The sequence below is a fragment of the Panthera pardus genome, unplaced genomic scaffold, assembly GCF_024362965.1.
Source record: "Panthera pardus isolate Hobbes unplaced genomic scaffold, ASM2436296v1 HiC_scaffold_4, whole genome shotgun sequence".
Taxonomy (NCBI): Eukaryota; Metazoa; Chordata; class Mammalia; order Carnivora; family Felidae; genus Panthera; species Panthera pardus.
In genome coordinates this window covers 17,862,860-17,886,495 of record NW_026526969.1, presented here as the reverse complement: position 1 = coordinate 17,886,495, position 23,636 = coordinate 17,862,860, and the positions used below count along the sequence as shown (strand labels likewise).

Genomic DNA, 23,636 nt, shown 5'->3' with positions numbered 1-23,636 from the left:
CCCAACACCCAGGCGAGTTCCAGGAGAGCACGTCTCACGGCTCCTGGCAGGACATGCCATCCCTGACCATGGGGCCCAGCGTCCACTGGAACAGACATAGGGGTGGCCAGCACGGGGGGGGGGGGGGGTGCAGTTCTCTGCACGAGGCAGCCTGGTGTCTCTGTCCACGTGGGCGTGTCCCATCACCAGCCCCCACCGTGAAGGGCTGGCCCCACGACATGTCCGTGCAGGGAGGGGGACCTTGGGGTCTCCCACCCCCAGCTCGTCACCAGCTGCCAGAACCGTGTCCCCCTTCGGAGGGACATCAAGGCACCGCGGACCCTGCCTGAGCAGTCAGAGCCAAGAGGAATGGGTTTGAACACCTCTGGCTCCTTTTTATTCTTCCACTTTGTTGCTGTTTAAAGTCTTCTGCGTTCAGGTGAGGAACGGGCTTGGGGACAGGCTGAGAATCAGCCCATAGGGGCCCCAGCGGCTCCCTCCCTCTTCGGGACCCCCCTCCTGCCATGTTCAGGTGGCCCCGTCCATGGACGCAGGGCCAGAGGCCCTCCCGCGGGCTGCTGGCGGGGCGGGCCTCCCTCTCCAGCGAGGACTAAGGAGAAGCGAGGGGGAGCAGTCGGTCTCTGAGTTTCTCCAGAAGCAGCAGGGCTTTCACAGCCAGCATCCTGCAGTCCTCGTCCGCGTCCCGGTCAGCCACATCTGCCAAAGACGAAAATAGAGCAGGACATCGGCGGCGCCCACAGCCGGGCAGGCCAGCCCTCGTTTCCTCTTAGGGAGTCATCCCATACAAGCCCCCACAGGGCCTGGTGGGGCCTGGCCGTGTGCGGGGGCAGCACCTCACTCTCCCTGGGGCTGGGCGCCCAGCCAGCGGCCGGCGACAGGGAGGCAGCGGGATGGAGCGGACACCACCGTCTCTGTGGGGAGGCCACCGGTCCCGGGAAGTGGGACGCCACACGCCTGTGGCACGGGGCCCGAGGACCCAGAGCCGACCGGACACACGCGTGATCGGACAAAGCCCAAGGGTGCTCTGCAAACTAACTGACGCGACAAGAGGGGCCCCGCCTGAACCCTGGGCCCCCGAGCGTGGTGCCACGTCAGAGTGTCTACTCCCGGCCTGGAGCCCCGGGTGGACACCGGTGAGTGGGCAGCACAGGTGCCTACGGGCAGGAGGTCACGTGTGCTCCAACACTTTTCAACGAGAACACTGGCGAGGGGTGGGGTGGAGGGTGCGGGGAGGAAAGTTTATCCAAGTTAGTTGGCGAGTCTGGTGAGGTAACGTGCCTCCTGCATGGCTCTTGTGACCTTACAGAAGATACAGAATTTTCCAGAACAAACACACCGTCTCCCACATTGGGGCACCTTCTCTTGGGTCCTCCTGCAGGACCTCCCCAAAGTGACTCGACAGCAGCTGAGTCCCCACCCCCCCACCAGGGACCATTTCGTGCACAGACGGGGGGGATGTGACGGTCCTGGGGCCTCTGCGCTGCCCCGTGCCCCGATGGCCACTGCACCAGCCTCCAACCACCCGCCTCGCCCATGCAGCTGGGGCCTGGCACTCACCCGCCAGCCAGGATCGGGTTTCCAGCAGCTCGTCTGGCAGGTCTGCCAGCAGTCGCTCGGCCGGAACACTGAGGAGGACGGAGGAGACCGCGGACAGCAGGCCCCGGCGCACGTAGCTGCCAAGCCAGGCCGGGACTCTGAGCACCGACGGAGCCCAGGCCAGGGAGACCCCGCCTCTCCGCGTTACAGCAGACCCACGGGCAAGCAACGCACGCTCCAGCCACCCTGCCCCTTTGTGCTTGGGAAACACCAGGCCGCCCCGCCTCTCGGCCACGCCCACGGGAGTCGCCCCCCACACCTCCTGCTGTCCTGGGAGCCCCGCCTCCACGTCCACGTGGGACCACTTTCCTCAGCCACACGGCCACTCACGCGTCACTGTGGAAGCGAAGGGTCCACACGAACTCCAGGAGGGCCTTGCCCATGGTCACAGCCACCTGAAACAGCAGAGGCCAGTGGGCAGGGGTCCTGGCACCCAAAGGTGGGTCCCAACAACCCAGCCCCAGGGCCAAGGGGAGGCCCACCGGGAGGACAGCCACCGGCTCCGCCTCCCACTCACCGTAGTGTTCACAGCCAGGTACATCAGGGCCCCCAAGGTGTGGGCCAATCTCCCGAGAACCAGCTGGTCTTCTCCCAAAAGGTCGAAGGTCACCAGCGGTCTACAAGAGCATCAGGTGTGTGTGTACAGGACGCGTGGTCGGGGCTCATTCTCCAACCCCTGGGCCACCAAGGGACAGCCAGCGCCCTGGAGGCGCCCCCTCACCGCCCGTCCCCGTGTGGCTCCCACAGCCATGAGGAGAAGGCGTCGGACAGACACACAGCGCGTGGAGCATCAAGGCTCCACGGCGAGGCTCCGGCCCCGCCCACCGGGAACCCGCCAGCAACCCGCCATCCGTGACGGACACCGCAGATCCTGACGCCCTCGCTTTGCCATTTAAGCTACGAAGGACCGAAAGCCAGGTGGTGACCTTGCTGCTGCCCAAACCCCACCACAGACCCCATCCTGGGAAGCCTCTGGTACTCGAGGGCGTCCAGGCCTCCTGCTCACCTGTCAAAGTGCTGAATGAGTGGGAAGAAGAAGTAGCCAGCCACCGAGCTGAACTGGTTGGCGCCAGCGTCCCGTCCCCGCCTGGCAGAGCCCTGCAAACGTGCGCACAGGTGCCGCGTCCCTTCACTGTCCTGTACGCACCCCCGTCACAGCCCCGGCCCACGTGGACACGGCACATACAGGCCGTTTCTTGCTGACGCAGAATTCCGGGGCTTTTTTCGCACCCGCATATTAAAGCCACGCGGCTCTGATGCCCTAAGGCACGTGTCCCGACATGCAATTTGTACCCACCGCCCTCCCTCCACACAACAGCAGCGTCGGTGCCGCCCCGTCCCCCACCAGGACCTGAGTCCGGGCCGGCTGACCTGCGAGAACCGCCGGGTCTTGTTTCTGATCCGCTCCTCCACGACTGCGCGCCAGGCGGGAGCCACGGCACTGCCGGGCGGGGGGGCGGGGCCCGGGGGGTCGCACTGGGGGGCCTTGGGCCGGCGGCCAGGCCGAGACAGCTCCTGGGCGGCCAGAGTCAGGACCTAGAGGAGCGGGAGACCCAGGGCAGCGGTCCTTGTTCTAGGGAGGAGTGGCATCTTCTCAAACCCGAGGTAAACCGAGTGCCCGTCGGCGCCATCGGCCGTCACAGGCTGCGCCGGGGAACATTCTGGGGACCGCACAGAAAGTCAGTTCCGGCTACCCCAGGATCGCTTCACTTTGTGGGGGACAGAAGGGAAAGGCGGCCCCGCTCCTGTGCCCGGAGCTCCTGCGGTTCCAGAGCCTCGCCAACCTGCTGCCCAGCCGCCTGCACACAGGTGGGCCCCGGAACAGGCCTGCGCCGTCACATGCCTGGAGCCCCGGAACAGGCGGGGCCGCGGACAGCAGCCTGGTGGCTGCAGGCGCCCGGCCGGGCAGTGCGTGCTAAGGGCTGTTCCTCTGAGGGTGGCACGGGACACTGAACCGTCAACGTACCAGATGCCCCTGAACCGCAAGCACGGAGGTGGTGACTGTTCAGCGCCAACTCATGAGACACACAGCGTCACGCTTGCCGTCTTGACAGCCGTGCGCACGCAGCTCAGCGGCAGCGGGCGCGTGCACATCGTATGGCCGTCGCCACCATCGTTCCAAGACTCCGTCTTCCCAGACGCAGCCCTTTCCCCTGCGACGTGCCCTCCCCGCCATCTACTTCAGTCTCTCTGATTCTGACGGCCCAGGGACCTCACGCAAGTGGAATCCTACAGGGTCCTCTGGTTCATCCACGTTGTGGCAGGTTACCACGTCCCTCCTCTGCGAGGCCCAAGTAACATCCCGACGTGTGCACAGACCACATTTTGTTTGTCTTAAGATGGGGAACTGTACCGCGTGGGAATTCTGTCTCAATAAAGCTTCTGTCTCAGATGAAGGACACAGCCCCTTCTGAATCCTGTGCGCTGCCCAGAAAACACCAGGCAGCTGCCAGTCCCAGCCCCTGGGTCCGGCCACGGGGGACTTGGGGAGGCCTCTGGTCCTGACCGTGGAGCTTTCGGCAGGGCACTGTGCCAGGCCTGGCCCTCGTGAGGGCAGCTTGGGCGTGACAGGTGGGACGGAGGGCCCCGGGGCACTTACATCCAGAATGTCCATGCGCTGTCGGAGGCTGAAGTTGAGGGCGTAGAATTGCGAGGTCAGATACTCTGCTACCTGAGCCAGGCACACGAGAGGCCGCTGTGGACGCCACCCGGAGGCAGGGCCCCAACGCAGACACTGACTGGGCGGCGGGACGGGGACTCACCGGGGCCGGGTCTGTGACCACGACGGCCACAAGGGCTCTCTGGCGCAGCCCCTCAAAGCCCTCCACGCTCGTCTTCTCCTCCAGGTGCAGCAGCACCTTGGCCAGCTCCACACTCACCTGTGCGCAGGGGTCGGCGTGCCTCAGGCCCCGTGGCCCTGGGCCCCCACAGCCCTCCACCTCCCCATCCCTGCCACGGGCCTCCTAGGCAGACACACACCCCTCCCCGACGTCCCTGCCCCACTCACCTCGCGTGCAGCAGCCGGGTTCCTGATGACCAATGCCTCGAGGGCCCGCAGGGCCGCCTCCCAGCGCTCCCAATCCTCGGACGAGGTCAGGGCTGCACAGAACGCACACGGGCCTGCACTGGTCCCCAGCCCTGACCTTGCAGAGGCAGAGCCGGCAGCCAGGGTCTGGACGCTGGGCAGAGGCAGCCGAGTCCCGGGACATGCAGGGTTCCCACGGCTCAGCCACCCCAGGGCAGGCGCTTGGAGGGGCCTCCCGCCAGGGAAGAGACCCACCTTCCACGCAGTCCCGAACGTAGGTGGGCGCCTTGCTCCTCTTTAGCTCTTGGTCCCCCGACATGTCATAGGGGACAAGCTCATCGTCACTGGGGAAGCAACAGAGACCGGCGGGGCCTGCCCGTCACCCGGGAGCAGGCAATAGGCAGACAGGCCGTGCTCCTGAGTCCCGGGAATTCACCCCAAGTCCTTGCACCTCAGGAACAGCAGACTTTCCTATGGGAGGGCACTCGGAGAGAGGGCGGCCGCGGGGCCGACCCGTGGCCTCCAGACAGCGTGGGCCATCCACTCCCACGCTCATGCACGGCTCTGAGGCCAGCGCGGGACTGCTCCCCCACCTCTCTAGTTTCTACCCAAGGCCTCCCCCTACCTGTCCAGGTCAGAGCCTGAGCCTTCCGGCAGGGCCTGGGGGACGCCACCGTCCACGCTCCCTCTGCCGGGGGTCTCTGCAGCCTCTGGAGTGATGACAGGGCTGTGGGGAGCAAAGAAGGAACCCGTCGGGAAGACCCCACACAAGCTTCTGGCCCCGGAACCCACCTTCCCCAGGGAAATGCTCTCCCGGCCCCCACCCTGCGCTTCTCGGCTTCTGTCTCAGCAACGAGTCCAAGACGACGAGATAAGGGAGCAGCAGGAACCGGGCCTGCCCAGCTTGGGGTGGAGACCGGGGGCAGGAAGCCCTCACCTCGCCTCCAAGGGGCTGTCGGCCGCAGGCCGGGGGGCTGCCAGGGCCAGCATCTCACGGCTCAGCTCGTCTTCCTCGTACTGCAACGCACACGGGCTGAAGCGAGTCACGGGGAGCGCCCGCCACCACCCCCCACTTGCCCCACTTGCCAAGTGTCCACGTGGCAGTGGGCGGCGCTGGGTGCACGGGCTCAGGAGCCCGCCCTCCTGAGGGGTTGCTCTCCCCCCCACCCCCACCCAGGAGGACATCCCAGGGGCTCAGCAACGGAGGGGAGGGGACGCCAGAGAGATCGCTTCCAAACACCTCCGGAATCCACCCGGGGCATCTGTTCAGGCACCGCTGAGGGGTCAACACACAGAAGGTTCGTGGGCCTGGACCCCAGAAGGCAAGGGGATACCAGGGAGGGAAACACAGGGCGCGGCCCTTGCTCACCTGGAACTTCAGGGGTGGCCCCTCAGGGTGGAGCCGGGCGCTGGCCACCTCGGCCACGATCATGCCCAGACGGCGCACAACGGGCAGGCTGCTGTCCAGGCGACTCTTCACCCCCGCCATCAGGCTAGTCAGCAGCTCTGGAAGCACCAAGCCCACAGTGAGCACTGGGGGGCCAGTAGGGACGGGCGGGGACAGGAGGGGACAGGAGGGGACAGCTCTGCACAGTGAGCACGGGGGGCTGGCGGGGACGGGCAGGGACGGGGTGGGGACAGTGTCCGCGTGGCCCACTCACCGTCTCGGCTGTCCTGGAGCTCCGCCTCCCCCAGGAGCGCCAAGCAGATGAGGACGGCCTTGCTAATGTAGCACTGCTGTGCCAGAGGCGCGTGGCGGACGGCACTGCAGCTGCCCCACGTCTCCAGGAGCCCCTTCAGTGCCTGGCGGGTGGCGCGGCCCGGTTACACAGCCGCACCGGCCTCCCCACCACAGCATGGGAACGCACGGGCCTTGGTGCCCCCGTGCTTGCCAGCGTCCTCTGTTCCAGGCGGGAACGTTCTCCCTCTCCCACCAGAAGGTGGTCCCAGAACACCCGAGACAGAGGACCAGACCGCGCTTACCTGTACGAGGAGCGGGCGCCGTTGGCTGTCCGTGGCCAGGTACCCCAGCAGGCTCTGCAGCATGGGCGTCTGTGACAGAAGCCAGGCATCCTGTCGCTGTCTGTCGGCAGACGCCAGCTGCCCACCTGCTGGGCTAAGACCCGTCTGCCCAGGCTCCCAGAGCACAAACGGCTCTGGGCTGAGGGTCCGCGGAGTTTCCCGGACAACCGAGCTCAGCTGCACCTGCTAGGGTCACTTCTCCTGGGCCCCCAGGGTGGCCCTCGGCCCACGCCCTCACCGAGTACTGGTACTGTAGGAACAGAAGTTTCCGGGTCACCACGAACTGGGCCTTCTTATTTTTCATCACCAGGTTCCCCAGCAGCCGTGAGAGGACTTCAGGCCTGTGAGGCACAGTCGGGGGGAGAGGGAAAAGCATGAACCCCAGATCTCAACAGGTCCGAGCTGCACCCCTCCCCAGCTCTGCGCTAACCACTGGGAGCCCGGGGCCCGCGCTTCAGCTCGGACTCCGTCCTGATTCGCTCTCCTCCCGGTAACGTGGAAACCTGGGACAGCCCAGCGCCTCCGTGCAAGAGGATGTCCTTTCCCCGCTCTGCCCAAGAGGAGCAGGGGTGGCCAGGCTTATCTGGGAAGGGCCAGAGAACAAAAGCTCTATGTTTACGGCCCATCGGTCTCCGCAGAACTCCTGCAGCCAGAAGCAGCCAGGGGCGTGTGCGTGAGCGAGCGCGGCTGTGGACCCACAAAACGGTTGTAAAAACGCACAGTGGGCTGAGTTTGGCCCAAAGTCCGCAGTTTGCAGACGACTGGTGTACAGTGGGATCCCTGCTCCCCTCCGTGGGTGAGAGCCCAGCAAACCCTCCAGCCGGTGTGGAAAGACGGGAGGATACAGCCCTTCCTCCCTCGGCCCTTTCACGTTCTACGCAAAGTCGTAAAGATGAAAAGAAAAAGAAAAACGAACGGCAGCAGGAACCAAAAAAACAGAAACAGAAGAGGCAAACCCACGCAAACCAACCCACAGCCTCAGGGCAGGAGCGTGACACAGCCCGGAAGACAGAGAAGCCATCGGCTCGCGGCCTGACGCGCTTACAGGGCGGTGTGGACCCCTTGTAAAAGCCACAAACCAAGGACGAGCTGGGAGGGACCAGAAGCGCATGGCAGGGGATGAATGCCTTCCTCACAAGATTTTGCAAATAAAGACTGAGCAGCCGGCAGCAGAGGGGGGTGAGACCTCAGACGGTTCAGAGAGAGAACACGGGTCCCTGGACGCACACACCCGCGCTCAGAACCGAAGACACAGCCGGCGGGACCCACCCTCACGCACTCGCGCCAGGGGACGCCGTCTGACGGCGGGCGCCATCGCACACGCACATGCCTGCGCAGCCCCGGGGGTGGGGAGTAGCGAAAGGGGCCTCCACGGCCACAGCCAAGGGAGGGGCTGGGCTGGTCCGCCACGGCCTCACCGCACAAACCAGAGGCTTGGGCACCGCCGCCCGCCCTCCTGGCTCCTTACCCTGCGGCGACCTCCACCAGTCCCGTCAGCAGCGCCTCCACGGCCCGGTCGGGCACACGCTCCACCAGGCGCCAGCAGACCCGCTGCCAGAGGCAGCTGCCCTGGGTGAGCGTCGTCAGCCGCGGCACCAGCACGCCCAGCATCTCCTCTGAGGGAAGCACACGGGGGCCCCTGAGCCCGGGGCCGGGGGGCCGGGCGATGGACATCAGCCCGCCCGGGGCCAGGCCCAGGCGAGGGAACTCCGCTGTCTTCCCCCTCCCGGGAGGGCCGACGGGAAGCGGGGGGAGACGCCCAGACAGCGCTGCGGACCCCCCGGGACAGGAAACACTCACTCTGCCTCCCGCGGACACAGGCTTTCCCGAGCACCTGCGACAGGAAGGAGACGGAGCAGTCCCAGCCACCTGCGGCAAGAGGGAAAGCGGGATTTTCAAGAAGGGCGATGGTTAGGGCCACGGGACAACACCTGCCCAGGCGGGGACAGACCTCGTTTCCAGACAGGCGTCTGTGCGCTGTAAAAGCACCGTTTTTCTCGATCTGATTCCAACTGGAACCTCAACAGCTGGAAGCCAACAGTAATTGCAAAAAGCCTCACACGCTCTTGCTCACCTAATCGCCACAATGACCCCACAGAGCGGGGACCGGTGTGGTGGCGCGGGGAGGGGGAGGCACCAAAGGCCACGTGAGGCGGGTGGGGCGGGAGGAAACAGGACTCGGGGACAAGGGGAGGATGGCGCCCCAGCCCCGCCGGAAGTGGCCACCCTGAGACGGTCACGACGCGCTCAGACGCAAATGCGGTCTCTGCCACCTGAAGGGAGCGGCTGAGACCCTAAAAGGCGAACTGGACGCAGCCACCCAGCCGAGAAGCGGACGTGGCCCGCAGTCGCTCTGGACACGTTCAGGACACGCTGGCAACTCCCCCCAGCACAGAGCAGGGACGGCCTGGCAGGGGCCCCAATGGAACCCGTGGGCTCCCTCCCGATCTACAGTGGCGGAGGCTCCCTTGTGGGGCGGGCACAGGGACCACGTGAGCACACGCGTGAAGGGCCTCTAGTGGCGCCCGAGCGTGGCACCCACTCCACGGCCTTGGCCGGTGGGATGCTGGACGTGCAGGGGTGAGACCCTGAGCTGCCCCATGGCGGGAGAGCAGAGGGTGGTGTGGACACCAGGGCCCGCGGAGAGCAGCCCCATCCGGACGGCTCCACCGGCAGGCCAACCAGGAGCTAAAGGATTCAAGGTCAGCTGCAGCTCCGAGGTCAACAGCCAAGAATGGGTGAAGCTCAGGGTACAGGTCGCTACCTCCCCACACAGGAGGCAACATCTGACCTGCCAACGGCATCACCCCGAGAATCCCGAGTCCCCAGAGGCCGTGAGAAGCCGGGGGGGGGGGGCGGTGGGGAGGGAAGGGACGGTGGCCAGAGAAGCCGGCCGGAAGGACAGCGCGGAGGGGCCCGCACCTCGGAGGGAGTCCACCACCGCCTGCAGCGCCCGCATCATCTCCTCGCCGAGCAGAGGGAAGTAATTCTGGGGGAGGAACGCGTCCAGGTTCTCCCGCTGCAGACGGTTGCCCAGGCGGTCGGGCAAGCCCACCACCTCGGCGAGGAGCGTCTCCTGGAGCAGCGGGGACGCCAGCTCCGTCACCTGGCGACACTGGCCCTCCATCACAGCGGCCATCCTGCCCGCGCTCAGGAACCTGGCCAGGAGCTGCGCCACCTTCATCAGACGGAAACTCGGGCTGCAGCAAGAGCAGGTGTGACGGGCGGGCGGAGCGGCGAGCCCCCCACCCTCCGCGCCCCCCGCCCGGAGGGGGAGCCACAGCCGTCACTAAACCAGTAGTCCCGTGGCGTCATCAGCGCTTAAAAAAACGAGCATTTAAATCCCGCCGCTGGGGCGCCTGGGTGGCTCTTGATTTCCGTCCAGGGTTTGTGGGATCGAGCCTCGCGTCAGGCTCCGTGCTGACAGCCTGGGGCCCGCTTGGGATTCTCTCTCTCTCTGCCCCTCCCCTGCTCATGCTCTCTTTCTCTCAAGCTAAATAAACATTAAAAGAAAACAAAAGGTCTATATCCCACTGCCAAATAGCCAGCCAGTGGTGCGGCGTGAGCGCCCGCCGGGCCCCATGGAGTCACCGACGCCACCTCCTCTCCCGCTCCGCGCCACAGGGCGCTTGCCGCTTATCTCCGGAACCGCTCAAACCCAGCTTCGCCACCGCACGAAGGCCGCGTCCCCACAGGCCCGTCCCGTGCTCGGACACCTGAGTCTGGGAACCGCCTTGAGCAAGTCCCCCCCCCCCCCCAAGGAGTTTGCCGGAGCACCCGGGGGGCCTCACTGCAGAGCTGACAGCCACGAGTGAGGCCAAGGGCCCGCGGACGCTGGCGAGGCCCACCGCCTACCTCGGTCACCTCGGCCCGGAGCTCACCCGCTGCCGAGGCCACCGGGATGGGGACGCTCCTGCCCCCTCCCTTCACCAACACGGCGGGACCTACTACTGCAAGAGCCTCTTCGTCGCAAGGGAGGTTAACAAACGGCTTTCGGTGTCCAGGTGCTCTGCTCCTCCCGCACCTTTCAGGACACCAAATTCTCACAGAACCTGCTGGTTCGCAACCCTTCCGGCCATGCCCCTGCCTCAGACGTTACAAGTGCCCCAGAATCGGGCCCCCCCCCCCCCCCGCCACTCACCCGGCGGCACCCTCGACGGACTCCATCAGCACCAGGAAGGCCTGGTCGGCCGGGCCCTCCAGGAAGAAGCTGGCCCACAGCTCCTCCACCTGGCCGTCGGGCAGAAGCCCCAGCCAGCCTGGGCTCAGCCTGCCCACTAGACACCTGAGGAGGGCGGAAAAGTGCACCCTGGCGAACTCCTCCTGCTCCCCGGGAAGGGCTGGGTTCTCCGCTCCGCTGAGATACCGCCTCAGGGACCCCAAGGTGGAAAGGACGCGGCCGCCATCCTCACAAGAGGAAAGGGTGTGAATCGCTTCCCGCACGGTCAGCCGGACTGCAGAGAGCGCTGGGTCCATCCTGGGGCGCAGAGAAGCACATGAGAAGGCCGAGGAGCCCCTGGCATCTGCGCCAGTCACATCTCACATACGCTCAGACCCTCTGGCCCCTCTCGTTAAGCTTCTGGGGACCCCATCTCTCCTCACCCCTGCTGTCACCCAGCAGTATCCTCCCCTCCGGCATCCGTCACCGTCACCATTCCTACCAAGAGCCTGTTTCATAGCTGGGGCCTCCATGATGCCCTCTACAGTAGGGTCACTGTGCCCCAGGGCCACAAGTGGGGGTGCTGTTGGCATCTCGTGAGCGGGTGGCAGAGGCCGGGGATGCTGGTTACACAGCCCACGTGTGCAGGACAGCACCCACGACAGAGGGTGATCCAAACCCAAATGCTAACTGCTGAGCTTGAGACCCGGGGCTAGCTGCGTTGCAGCATTTCTAACTGCCTGACCGTCCGACTAACAGACTGTCCGTCTGCCAAACCCCCTTCTTTCCCAGAAACTATCCCATCTGTAGGTAGTATTTCGGGTCAGGCGCCCCTGCAGCATTGAGTGCCGTTACGCAGGCACCTGTCCATCACCAGTGACCCAGCCCTAGATAAGCCTGCCTCAGGGGACCAAGGAGGGTCCCCACCAGCCTAGGGCCTCCTCACCCAGCCGGGTCTAAGCGGGCTCCGGTGGCCAGCTAACACGCCAGCGACCCGCCAGTACCACACCCCCCTTCACAGCTGTGCCGGGAGCCCACGTCACGGCGCCCAAGTCACGGCGCGGCGGGCAGGGATCCCCGAAGCGGGGAGGTGGGGGGGGCGAGTCTCGGGGAGCGCATGGGTCTCCGGGGCGGGAGGGGATCTCGGGGTGGGCGAGGGTCTTAAGGGTAGACGGGCTGTCGGGGCGCGCACGGGCCTGGGGACGGACGGGGGGTCTCAGGGTGGGCCCGGGTCTCGGGGAGCGCACGGGTCTCCGGGCGGGAGGGTGTCTCGGGGAAGCGCGCACCCGCTCGATCTCGGAGTCTCCAGGGTGTGCTCAAGGCCCGCCCCGCCGCTGCCGCCCCGCGCCGATTCGCCACGGTCGCCGAGGCCCAGTTCCGCAAGCGGTTCGCGGACTAGAGACTGAGAGCGCGGAGCACGAGCTCCCCGCGCGCTGGCAGAGCTGCTGCTGAATTTTTCGAGCCTGCGAGGCCGGTCCCGCGGGCCGATCGCGACGAATCCGCCGCGAGGCTGGGGAAGCCGGAAGAAGCGTGGGCGAGCGGCCGCTTCTGCGCCTGCGCCGGGCGGGGCGGGGCCCTGGTGGGCGGGGGCGAGCGCGCGCGCCTCCGCAGACACCCGCTGAGCGCCGAGCGCGCTCCCGGCCAACTCCGGGTCCCTGAGCCGCGGCCGCCGGCTGAAAGCAGCGAGGGCTCGAGTGGTTTCGGGTCCCGATGGGCGGCCCAACAGGGGTGGGCGCCGCACGGTTCCGCGCGGGGGCCGCCAGCCGCAGGTGGCCCTGTAAATTGGCCGAAAGCCACTTCCTCGGTGGTCACGTTCCAAGGGCGGCTCTCCGTCCTGACGAACGGGCGGTGGGCAGTGCCCTGGGCGATCTGGAAAGACCTCACAGGGGAGGCGCCGCTTCAGCCTCGACTGCCCTTGCGAGGGAGCCCGGGAAGGGTGTATTCATTCAGCATGCACAAATTAAATGCCTACTGCGTACAGCAAGCACTCTTCCAGGACAGAGAATGAAGAAAATAAAGTGCCCGCTCACAAATCGGGGGCACAAGCTGGGGCGCCTGGGTGGCTCCGTCGGTTGAGCGTCGACTTGGGCTCAGGGCATGATCTCCCGGTCCGTGAGTTCGAGCCCCGCGTCCGGCTTGCTGCTGTCAGCCTGTCAATGCAAAGCCCGCTTTTGGATCCTCTGTCCTCCTCTCTCTGCCCCCACCCTGAGCGCGCTCTCTCTCTCTCTCCCTCAAAAATAAATAAACTTTTTTTTTTTAAGTTAAAAACAAATCGGGAGCCCAGTGAGATACAGGAGCGATAATGTCCGTCGGCAAACAGAGATGAGAAAGTTTAAGCAGGCTGAGAAGGAGTCTCCTTTTGGAAGGTTCGCCCTGGGTGCAAGCAGGAGAACGGCCGGTAGGGGGCAGCGGTGGTCGCAGGGTCGCAGGTGCGAGGCTCGTGCTGCGCAGGTATGGGCCTGGCGGTGAGGACGGCTGGCCTGGGATGCTTCCGCAGGAGCCGAGCCGATGGAGTGGGTGTGGGCTGTGACAGGTGCGAGGAGTCCAGGACGAGGTCTTCCTGGGACTCGGGGAATTCCTCCCAGTCCGCTTCTGGATTAGAGCCTCACTCTCGGTTCCTACAGCAACTTCATTCAACTTCCATCCCCGTGTTTTCCCCAAGCCTATGAGGCCCATAGGTGCGCAGAAGATAAACTTAAGCCTATGTGTATTTGAAAAATGCCTTTGGGCCAGTTCACATTTGAGCGAGATGAATTTTTTTTTTTAATTTTTTAACATTTATTTTTGAGAGAGAGAGAGAAAAAGAGCGAGTGGGGGAAGGGCAGAGAGAGAGGGAGACGCAGAATCCGAAGCAGGCTGCAGCCTCCGAGCCGTCAGCACAGAGCCAGATGCGGGGCTCAAAGCCACAAACCACCAGATCATGACCTGAGCCGAAGTCAGACGCTTCGCCGACGCAGCCACCCAGGCGCCCCATGAGCGAGATGAACAATTTTAAATGAAACTAATTTGGGGGCGCCTGGGTGGCTCCATGGGTGAAGCGTCCGACCTCGGCTCAGATCATGATCTCATGCTTGGTGACATGGGGCTCTCTGCTGTCAGTGCTTGAGACCCTCGGTCTCCCTCTCTCTCTGCCCCTTCCCCACTCAGACTTTCTGTCAAAAATAAATAAACACTGAAAATAACTTTTACTCAGAAATGCTAAGGTGTGCTCGTGTACCTTTGCCAGCCAGCATTCAGTTCTCGGAGGAAGGGCTCAGTCTTTCCCACGTGACCAGGTGTTTCCTCTGCGGATACTTTCAGCATCTTCTGCATCCTCCGTGGGGTCCTGACCCTGGAGGAGAGACCTGGCCCCCTCTGGCGTGTGGCCTTGGGGATGGTGGATGCTTTTGGCTGTGACACCTTCCTGGATTATCTCCCCCGCTTCCTCGAGTCCCACTCTCTACACTCGTGTTTTTTCGGGTTGACCTCAAAGGCTGTTTTTTTTCCCTTTTCTTCCCCATCTCTTCATCTTTTTGCCCTACTTTCTGGGCAATCACTCAAACCTTGTCTTTCAGCTTTGCGGATTTACTTACTTATTTGGAAAATCCTAGTTTTCATTTCCAAGAGCAACTTCTTCCTCTTGATTATTCCTTTTCTCATAAGATCCTTTTTTTTTTTTTTTTTTTTTTTTTTTTGGCCTTGCAGACACAAAGCTTTTCTTCCCTCTCCGGCGATAGTGATTAAGATGTTTTTGAGCTTTTCCTTGGCTCTTGGCATTGTTCCGCCCGGGCAGATTTCTGTCAGCAGCTCCGTGTCCAGTGACCCTTAGCTGAGCCGTCACATGAAACATGAGACAGTGAAGGGCGGAAAGCTCTGTGTGTGGACGAGGGGAATTTGTTTTGATAGATGGGGGAAGGGAGGTGCTTTTTGTTGGTAAATGCAGGTTCCCCCAGGCCCGAGAAACTCCCGCCCTTGAGTCACTATATTCTACTCCTGAGACCAATATTGCCCTGTGTGTTGATTAACTAGAGTGAAATAAAAACTTAAAAAAAATCTAAGAGAATTTTTTTTAAATAGCTCCCATCCTCCTGCTACCTACCTGGGGGCAGGTGCCTGGCTTTGGTTGCTGCTTTCTGGAAGCTAGCGGAACCTCAGAGTTCCACAAACCAATATGTAGACATTTATTTCAATTACTCGCTTTCAGCATTAGCCTTAAAATAAGTGAATTTTGTGTATAATTTCCATTAAAATTATTTTTTTTAATTTTTTTTAACGTTTTATTTATTTTTGAGACAGGGAGAGACAGAGCATGAACAGGGGAGGGTCAGAGAGAGGGAGACACAGAATCTGAAACAGGCTCCAGGCTCTGAGCTGTCAGCACAGAGCCCGACGCGGGGCTCGAACTCACGGACCGCGAGATCGTGACCTGAGCCGATTGTTTTTTTTTTAACTGATGATGAAGGAGATTGAAAGTCACCTGCACGCACTTGCACGCCCGCACACGCTTGCACACTGCAGACTTGCACACCTACACGTGCTTACATGCCTGCACACAGCTGCATATCCAGTCTTTCCCCGGGCAATGCTGTCCCATCACAATAGGTTGTGAGCCCCATATGTAACGGTAAGTTTTCTGTTAGCTGTACTAAAACGGTAAAAAGGTCAGGTGAAGATCATTTTAGTTTTAACATACGTGTTGCATACACAATACGAATATATATATACATACGTCTTAAAGTGGGCTTCACACTCAACACGGGGCTTGAACTCATCACCCTGAGATCAAGAGTCGCGTGTTCTACTGACTGAGCCAGCCAAGTGCCCCAAGAACATATTTTGTTTAACCCAGTCGATCCAGAATATTACCACTTCAATGTCACATGTGACGTACGATGCTTAGTGAGATCTTTCACATTCTTTTTTCGTATGAAGTCCTGTAATCCAGTGTGGGTTTCATTACACCCGTGGTGCAGTGCAATTCCGACCAGTCACATGGCAGGAAAGGGGGGAGGGTTGCTCCGGGGTCAGACGGCTAGGCTCCAGAGAGCCACCTGACCACATCCCGCGGCAGAGCTGACGTGCAGAGGAGTCGCCAGCTACAGGAGGTCGAGCAGGCACTGGGGACCCGGCAGCTCTGTGTCCAGATTCACGCGAGTCTCTTCACTGAAGCCTGTGCCGTGTCCCAGCCTCCCCACCATCCCTGGACACCCCTAGCCTCTCAAACCTCCCTGTCACAAGCTGCATGGTGCTTCCCAAAAAGTAGATCCAAGTTCATGAATGCAAGCTTATTCAGAGAAAGAGTCTTGGTGGATATAATCAAGTTACAGACCCCAAGATCGTAATGGATTATGCAAGTGGGCCCGAATCCAGGGAGCAGTGTAACTTACAAGAGACAGAAGGACAGAGACACAGGGGAGAAGGCCGTGGGAAGACAGAGGAAGAGAGTGGGGTGACGTGGCCACTAGGGGAGCCAGGGGCTGGACCAGGCAGGAGGGTCCTTCCCTGAAGCCTTGGGGAGGAAGGAGAAGGGCCCTGGGACGCTGGTCTCTAGAACTACAAGAGAATAAACTTCTGTTGTTTTAAGCTCCCTTGTGGCGGTCACTGGTTACACTAGCACAGCCATCGGCCTAAGTAAATGGGGCAGGTGGGGACCTCACCCCAGGGCCAGCTGTAGGGACCGAGATGCAGGGAGGAAGCAGGATAAAAGCATGGTCAGTTCAACACGCGGCTGTGCACAGACGTGCATGGGTCCTCTGCCCCCCAGGTGCCCCTTCGATGGCAGCAAAATGACAAAGGTGAAGGAGCCCAGGGCCAGGAGAACACAAGGGACAGAGACAGCAGCAGGAGCAAGGATCCAACGTGGCCTGGGAGAGTGATAGGTGGAGGGTGGAGAAGGGGGAGCCCCAGAGGGCCAGAAGTGCTGCAGCGTCCTGGGCAGCAGCCTATGGCCAGTAACCAATGGAGGTCCAAGGTCAAGGTCCCCAAGGCTCCAGGGGGAGGACCCGTCCTGCCTCGTCCGGCCCCTGGCTCTCCTGGTGGCCACGTCACCCCAGTCTCTGCCTCCGTCTTCCCATGGCCTCCCCCCCCCCCCGTGTATTCCCCTCTTCTGTCTCTTCTAAGGACACCCTAATTCAGCATGGGCCCATCGCCAGATTCTTAATGACACCCGCAAGGGTCTTTTTTCCGTACAGACTCCCATTCACAGGCACAAGGCAATTCACAGAGTTAGGACTCAGACCTACCATTTCGGGCACCACCATGCAGCCCACCACACAACCTACACCCCACAATAAGTTAAGACGTCTCCCAACCCCGTCCTCTGCCTTATCCAGAGGAGAGAGATGGGCCTCATGGGACTAGCACGCTGGGCCCCACCGCAGACCTGGCCCCGGGGGCTCCCTGGCCCTGGCTGGACCCTGTCCTGTTTCCACTTCTCTTTGGTGGGAACACGAGTCCGTGCGTCCCTGCTAAAGCCATCACTTCCGTCTGCCTCTGAGCCAGCCAGGCCAGGGCTCTCACCCAGAAGAATTACTTTCCGGAGAAACTGTTTGCCTCTGTTTTTAAGCTCGTGTCCTTGGGACACGTGACCATGTCCCCAGAGCTCGCCGGCTGGCGGACAGATGCTTTGCACGAAGGTGGTGGAGGGAGGAAGCTCACTCCCGTGGCACTCGAGCAGGGCTGTGGGTGGCGAAGGAGCACACAGCAGACAGCCTCGCTCTGTGCGCGTCCTCGGGATGGGCGGCCCACGGACAACCCTGTCTGTCTTCCTTATTTTTGTGCCTGTGTATCTGCATGGGGTTCTGTCGCGGGAAGCCGGCCCTGCAGCGCAAAGAAAACCATTTTTCGAGAGGCTCCGCAGACTAGAAGAGCAGGTAAGGGTGCCCAGTTACGCGGGGCAGTTGATGGTGTCCCAGAAACAGAGTGGGAAGTTGTCGGCGCTCTGGGGACCCAAACGTGGAGTCCTTGGTTCTTCCCTTCAGCCGATGCTATTGTCACCTGTGGTTGGAAAGCAGCACAGAAGGGTTCTTAGGCTCTGTTATGAAGATAAGCCAAGTGACCACGGGACTGGGTGGGCGTCGGGCTGGGAGGGGGCACGGGGAGCCCTGGGGAGTGCAGCTGGAAGGGCGCAGGGTCACGGGGGGGCAGGACCCTGAGGTTCACAGGGCCGGGGGATGTGGGGCGGAGGGGGCATGGGAGCCCGAAGCCCTCGCCCCACCTAGTGCAGCCCAGGGCCCTCGGGTTGGTCACCCACGTCTCTGAGCTCAGCCGCCCCGGGGCCGCGGTAATCGCCCCACCCCTCAGCAGCGGCCTGGGGATCACATCAGTGCGGAGCACGGCCAGGGCTTGGTAGGCGCCAAGACGCATGAGCGGGAAGTCATGTGCCGCGTCTTCCCCGGCCCTTGGCCCTTGTGATGGCTGTGTGTCCTCTCTCTAGTTTCGGAGGCTCCAAGAGGTGACCCTCACACACCTGCGGGGCCTTGCCAGCAACTACAACCTGTCCTACGACATTGACACTCGGTTCCAGAGCCTGGCCCTGGAGACCCAGGCCGTGGCCCTGGCCGTGAACCGGTCACAGGCCGCCGTGCAGGGCGACCTGAGCCGCCTCAAGACCTGGATGCAGAAGTCACAGCGCAGGAGCCGGAAGCTGGACTCCAGGCTGCTGGCCTTGGACTCCGTCCTGAGTGACAGGGACAGACAGCTGGCCCAGGCGGGGAAGGAGCGGGAGGCACAGGGGGATGGCCTCGCCAGCCTTGGCCTGGCCCTGCGGGCCCTACAGGACACGGTGGCCGGCCTCACGCACCTGGTGCAGAGCCAGGGCGCCAGGCTGGCTGCTCTCGAGGGACGGCTGCAGGTGGCCGGTCCTGGCGCCGTGGCCCCGGGGCCGACTCCAGCCCTGCCCCCGCCCCCGCCCCCGCCCCTGCCCCTGCCCCAGCTGGGGCTGCCAGGCCCAGGCTCCCCGAAGCTGCAGAGGGGCGGGAAGGCGCTCAGAGCTCCGCCTGAGCCCGGGGACCCACCTCAGGACTTCGCCGGCCGTCTCCAGGGGACGCGGGAGCCACAAGGCCCAGGCAGCCAGCGGACACGGCCGCCCGAGAGACCGGGAGAGAGTAAGTACCATGGCCCGCCCTTCCCCCGCTGGTGCCTCCTTGGGCCTCCGGTTCCCTCTGAACAGCCTTCTCCCCAGAGCTGTGCGGAGAGGACACTGGCCTCACAGTCGCACCTGCTGGCGAGAAGGAGGGGGCCGTGCAGGGGATGGTCTGTCTGCGGATCCCCCGCAGCCTGGGCATTAGGGACAGATGGGCACACAGGACTGGGGTGCTGCCCGGGGTAAACGCCCCTTCATCCTTGAGTCCGGTGGGCCAGCGAGTTAGAGATGTAGGTCCGCAGCCTGCCAATCGGGACCTCGGAGCAGGTACAGCTGCCCCAGGCCCACCCCTGCCCCCCCACCCATGGTGGGCCTGCCCCCCCACCCATGGACCCTTGGTCAGGCAGACCTGAAGGGCAATGACCCCGAAGATGTTCAAGTCCTGATCCCCGGGCCCTGTGGATGCGTCACCTCACACAGCAAGGGGAACTTCCGTCTGCAATGACGCATCCTGAGATGGGAGGGGATCCGGGATTGTCCCTTCTAGGGGAGGCAGGAAGGTCAGGATCGGAGAAGGAGGCGTGACCCCAGGGGCAAAGTTTAGACGGATGTACAGGAGGGGCCGTGAGCCACGGAGTGGGGGCATCGCTAGACTGGAAGGGCAGCAAAGGAACCACGGCTGCCCACGCTGTGAGTTGAGTCCGGGGGTGAGACCCGTGTCTGGCTTTTGACCTCCAACCCGCAGACCCGGAAGACACTGAATTTGTGTGGTTTTGAGCCTCTAAGTTGTGGGGCTCCCTTACAGCAGCCCCGGGGGGCTCAGTTCTGCCCAGTGGTGTGACTGCCCCAGCTCCCGGTGTCCCCGGCTGTGAGACGGGCTGGTGGTTCGGCCGCAAGGACCAACAGGGCCGTGCACAGCCACCCTCGCGGTTACTGCTTGAGGCAGGTCGGCCACGGGGTCTGTGGCCTGTGCCCCACAGCAAGGGCAGTGCCCGCGGTCGTGGGCGCTTCTGCGGCCCCCTGGTGCCCGGGCTGACTCTCCCCTCTGTCCCCAGCCTGCAACGTGGGCCCCGTGCTCGTCTTCCCCAACGCCTCCACCCAGAACGTCGCCTTCCTGAGCCCCGGCTTCCCCGCAGGCCTGCGGGCCCTGTCTGTCTGCAGCTGGGTCCGCGTGGCCTCGGGCCACCTGGGCACCCTGCTCTCCTACGCCACCGAGGAGAATGACAACAAGCTCGTGCTGCACGGCAGGGACTCCCTGGTCCCTGGCTCTGTCCACTTCGTGATCGGAGACCCGGCCTTCAGGGAGCTGCCCCTGCAGCCACTGCTGGACGGCCGGTGGCACCACATGTGTGTCATCTGGACGTCCACGCTGGGCAGGTACCGGCTCCACGTAGACCGCAGGCTAGTGGCCACCGGCTCCCGCTTCAGGGAGGGCTACGAGATCCCTCCAGGGGGGTCCCTTGTGCTGGGCCAGGAGCAAGACAGCGTGGGGGGTGGGTTCGACAGCTCCGAGGCCTTCGTGGGGAGCGTGGCGGGCCTGGCCATATGGGACCGGGCGCTGGTCCCCGGGGAGGTGGCAAGCCTCGCCACGGGGCGGGGGCTCCCTCCGGGCGCTATCCTCACGCTGGACAACGCCCACCGGGTGGGCGGATTCGTGCAGAGGGTGAACTGCAGCTGCCTGGCGCTCTGTCCCTGAGGCTTTGTTCTCGGGCTGGACGGGGACAGCCTGAGCAGCACCAGCCACCTGTCCCCCGGCCCCAGCACCCTCCCCCCCCCGTAGAGGGCCCCCTCCCGGACTGGGGAGGGGACAGGGCAGCGTGGGGGGGGGGGGGCGGACCACCGGGCAGAGCGGGGCTCTGGGAGGATGGCAGGCAGGGACAGAATGGGCTGTGACACCATGCCAGCCGGGCCCCACCTGCCAGCAGGGAGCGCAGGACTCCAGCGGAGACTCTCTGGGCGGGGGCTGCCAGTGGAGAACCCCGTTTTCCTGGAAACAGTGTGGGTGCATTTGAACTACCGTGGGCCTCTCTAAGGCGGCTTATGAAAGAGTCCTTCTGGGCTGTCCTTGCTCCCGTGTCCCTCGTGGAGAGGACCAGGGATCCATTTCCTGCCCCAGGGCTCCACTGCCCTATGCCGGGTACCCTGGGGGTTCCCTTAAGGTGCTGTGGTGGCTGGTGAGGCTGCCAGAGCCGTCGGGACAGGGGACCCACAAAGGGAGCAGGCTATTCAGGAACGAACGGCAGCCTCGCTGGACCCTCACCGGAGCGCGTGTCACCAAGTTCACCCGTGTCACGGGCGCAGTTCAAAGATGATCAGCGAGTTTACCGAGCTGGGCAACCATTACTGCGTTCCACTTTGAGGGGGTTTCCACGGCCCCTCACCCGCAAACCATGCCTGTACGTGGTCGCTCCTGCCGCCCCAGCCGCCGCGACCATGGAGCGGCTCCCCGTCTCGGCCGACCTGCCTGGACGTCGGACATCTCTCGTGATGGAATCCTACTCCGTGTCTGCCTCTGCCGCTGAGCCCCCCGGCCTCACCCACGAGGCAGCACGTCAGGCACCCGTCCTCTGCTGTGCCCGCCCCCACCAGCTGATGGGGACTGGGGTTGTGTCCAGGCTTCGGCTTCAGCGAATAAAGCTGCTCCGGGCATTGTCACGTGAGTCCCTGTGCAGACACGCGCTCCCGTTCCCTCGAGTGGGCACCCGGGAGGAGGTTTTTGGGGCCACATGGTGGGGCGGGGTTTAATGTGTTGACATTGTAGGGTGATGGACATTAACCCGTCCGGGAGTGGAGATGCCCAAACCGAGGAGGAGCCAAACCCAGGCTCACAGAATCAGGAAGGAGTCAGTGTAGACAGAACAGGGCAGTCGCCCCCTCCCCCCCCCCCCCCCCCGCCCTGCCCCACATGGGAGAGGTGTGGAATCACGGAGTTTGGAAACAGGCTGGGTTCTCAGCACTCCCCCTATTGAGTTTTATTTATTTTTTAAAGATCTTATTTTTAAAAATTTTTCTTTTACGTTTATTTATTAGTGAGAGACAGAGCGTGAGTGGGGGAGGGGCAGAGAGAGAGGGAGACACAGAATCCGAAGCAGCTCCAGGCTCTGAGCTGTCAGCACAGAGCCCGACATGGGGCTCGAACTCATGGAGCGTGACATCATAACCTGAACCGAAGTCGGACGCTCAACTGACTGAGCCACCCAGGTGCCCCTAAAGATTTTATTTTTAAGTAATGTCCACACCCAACATGGGGCTCAAACTCACAACCCTGAGGTCAAGAGTTGCACACTCTACCGACTGAGCCACCCAGGCATCCTGAGAACTGCCCCACTTTAAAAGTGAGAAGGGGCTCCTGGTGGCTCAGCGGTTAAGCATCCAGCTTCGGCTCAGGTTGTGATCTGTTCGTGAGTTCGAGCCCGGCATCGGGCTCTGTGCTGACCGCTCAGAGCCTGGAGCCTGCTTCGGATTGTGTCTCCCTCTCTCTCTCTGCCCCTCCCCCACTCTCACTCTGTCTCTGTCTCTCTTTCTCAAAAATGAATAAACATTAACGAAATTTAAATAAAAATGAGAAAGCAAACTGGAGAGGCCCCCAAGCCCGCACCAGCCCAGCCTCAAGGGACCCTGGTTTCAGCCCTGCAGCTGCCCCGTGGGACAGGTGACTCCCTCGCTCTCTGCAGAGCTGTGGCCCCAGCAATCTGGGGCCTTCCGCTCAGACTCAGCCAGGCACCTCCCCCTACACCATCTGTCCATGAGTCAAGGTCTGAGGAGGGGTTCTGGAACTGAACCCGCCCCCCCCCCTCCCCCACCGGGCGGCCACGTGAATGCCCCCCGAATCACTGGGCTCTGCTTCCTCTGGAATTTCCCCAGGGCACGACACCTTCAGGGAGAGCTGCGCCTTCTCCTCTTCCTTCCCAGGCGCCTCGGGCTCTTTCTGGAGCTCTCGCTTAGTCCCACTGTGCTGTTAAGGAAGGAGAGAGAACATCTTTCTTTAGGGAAGACTGGTAATCTGAGCAGTACTTCTTCAGAGACAGCTGGGCCCCCTGCATAAAAAGACCACTCAGGGTGTTACTTCTGAGTGTCCCCCCCCACTTTGGGTGCTTATAACACCCAGGGGCCCAGGTAGCTCACAGCGGCACCCCTACGAGTCCATAAACCCTGACCACAGGGATTTGGCAAAGACAACATCGCTGTGGGCTCTCACATCCACATTCAGGAAAGTTCGTGGGAGAGGGGATCCCAAGAGGGCGCAGCGACCTGGGGAAGGGCTTGCAGTCAGGGCTGACTCAGCGGCGGGGGGCGGGGGGGGGGGGTTCTGGTAAGTGAGAATTTGAGACAAGGGAAGCCATCCAGGGTTTGGAGCAAGGCAGTCTGAATGGGGCCATCCCCATGGGGCCAGTGACAAAGTCCCCTGTGCATTTTGAAGCATGATCTGTCAAATCCCAGCTATGACCTGAGTCTGCCGTGTTTCTGGGTAAAGAGGACAAGACGACCCAGGTGTCCTCCTTATGTTGCGGGGGCCGGGGCCTGATAGGAAGCTGGGGCTGGTTTCTCTCTTCCCCACCTGGCCATCTATCCTCTACAAGGGCCACTGGTCCCGCAGAAGCACAAGTCCAGGCCCTTCGTCTGACAGTGTTGGCCTTTAGGACCAGCCTGGCCCTGCTTGGCGACAGGGATGCCCCCCACCTCCAGCAGGATCCCTTCATCCCCCATCGGTTCTCACCTCCCTATCACTCAGCTCAGCACTTCTGCTGGCCTGGACCCCATCATCCACTCCA

The 23,636-nt window shown here is 62.9% G+C and overlaps 2 protein-coding genes across 4 annotated transcripts; one reads left to right on the top strand and one right to left on the bottom strand.

The window, feature by feature from the left end:
• Positions 1 to 349: 349 nt before the first annotated feature.
• TELO2 (telomere maintenance 2) lies at positions 350 to 12,358 on the bottom strand. Of its 3 annotated transcripts, XM_019468121.2 has the most exons (21): positions 12,089 to 12,352; positions 10,785 to 11,120; positions 9,566 to 9,843; positions 8,444 to 8,512; positions 8,112 to 8,259; positions 6,882 to 6,984; positions 6,605 to 6,673; positions 6,283 to 6,424; positions 5,991 to 6,127; positions 5,559 to 5,638; positions 5,247 to 5,348; positions 4,877 to 4,965; positions 4,604 to 4,695; positions 4,359 to 4,475; positions 4,196 to 4,267; positions 2,968 to 3,132; positions 2,603 to 2,694; positions 2,114 to 2,213; positions 1,927 to 1,991; positions 1,558 to 1,673; positions 350 to 696 (listed from the first exon to the last, which is right to left on the bottom strand). In XM_019468121.2, the coding sequence occupies exons 2-21, from the start codon at positions 11,117 to 11,119 to the stop codon at positions 590 to 592; spliced, it is 2,478 nt and encodes an 825-aa protein (XP_019323666.2). In that variant the 5' UTR covers position 11,120; positions 12,089 to 12,352; the 3' UTR covers positions 350 to 589. The 3 variants fall into 3 exon arrangements, 2 of the variants coding, with proteins under 2 accessions (XP_019323666.2, XP_053750061.1); XM_053894086.1 differs by lacking the exon at positions 350 to 696 and having other exon boundaries at positions 1,218 to 1,673; positions 12,089 to 12,355; XR_008419192.1 differs by lacking the exons at positions 350 to 696; positions 1,558 to 1,673; positions 1,927 to 1,991; positions 2,114 to 2,213; positions 2,603 to 2,694 and having other exon boundaries at positions 3,046 to 3,132; positions 3,563 to 4,267; positions 12,089 to 12,358.
• Positions 12,359 to 16,684: 4,326 nt separating this feature from the next.
• On the top strand, positions 16,685 to 21,517 carry PTX4 (pentraxin 4). The gene is made up of 3 exons (XM_019468107.2): positions 16,685 to 17,653; positions 18,217 to 18,886; positions 19,920 to 21,517. Exons 1-3 carry the CDS (start codon positions 17,402 to 17,404, stop codon positions 20,558 to 20,560), a joined length of 1,563 nt encoding a protein of 520 aa, XP_019323652.2. The 5' UTR covers positions 16,685 to 17,401; the 3' UTR covers positions 20,561 to 21,517.
• Positions 21,518 to 23,636: the final 2,119 nt, after the last annotated feature.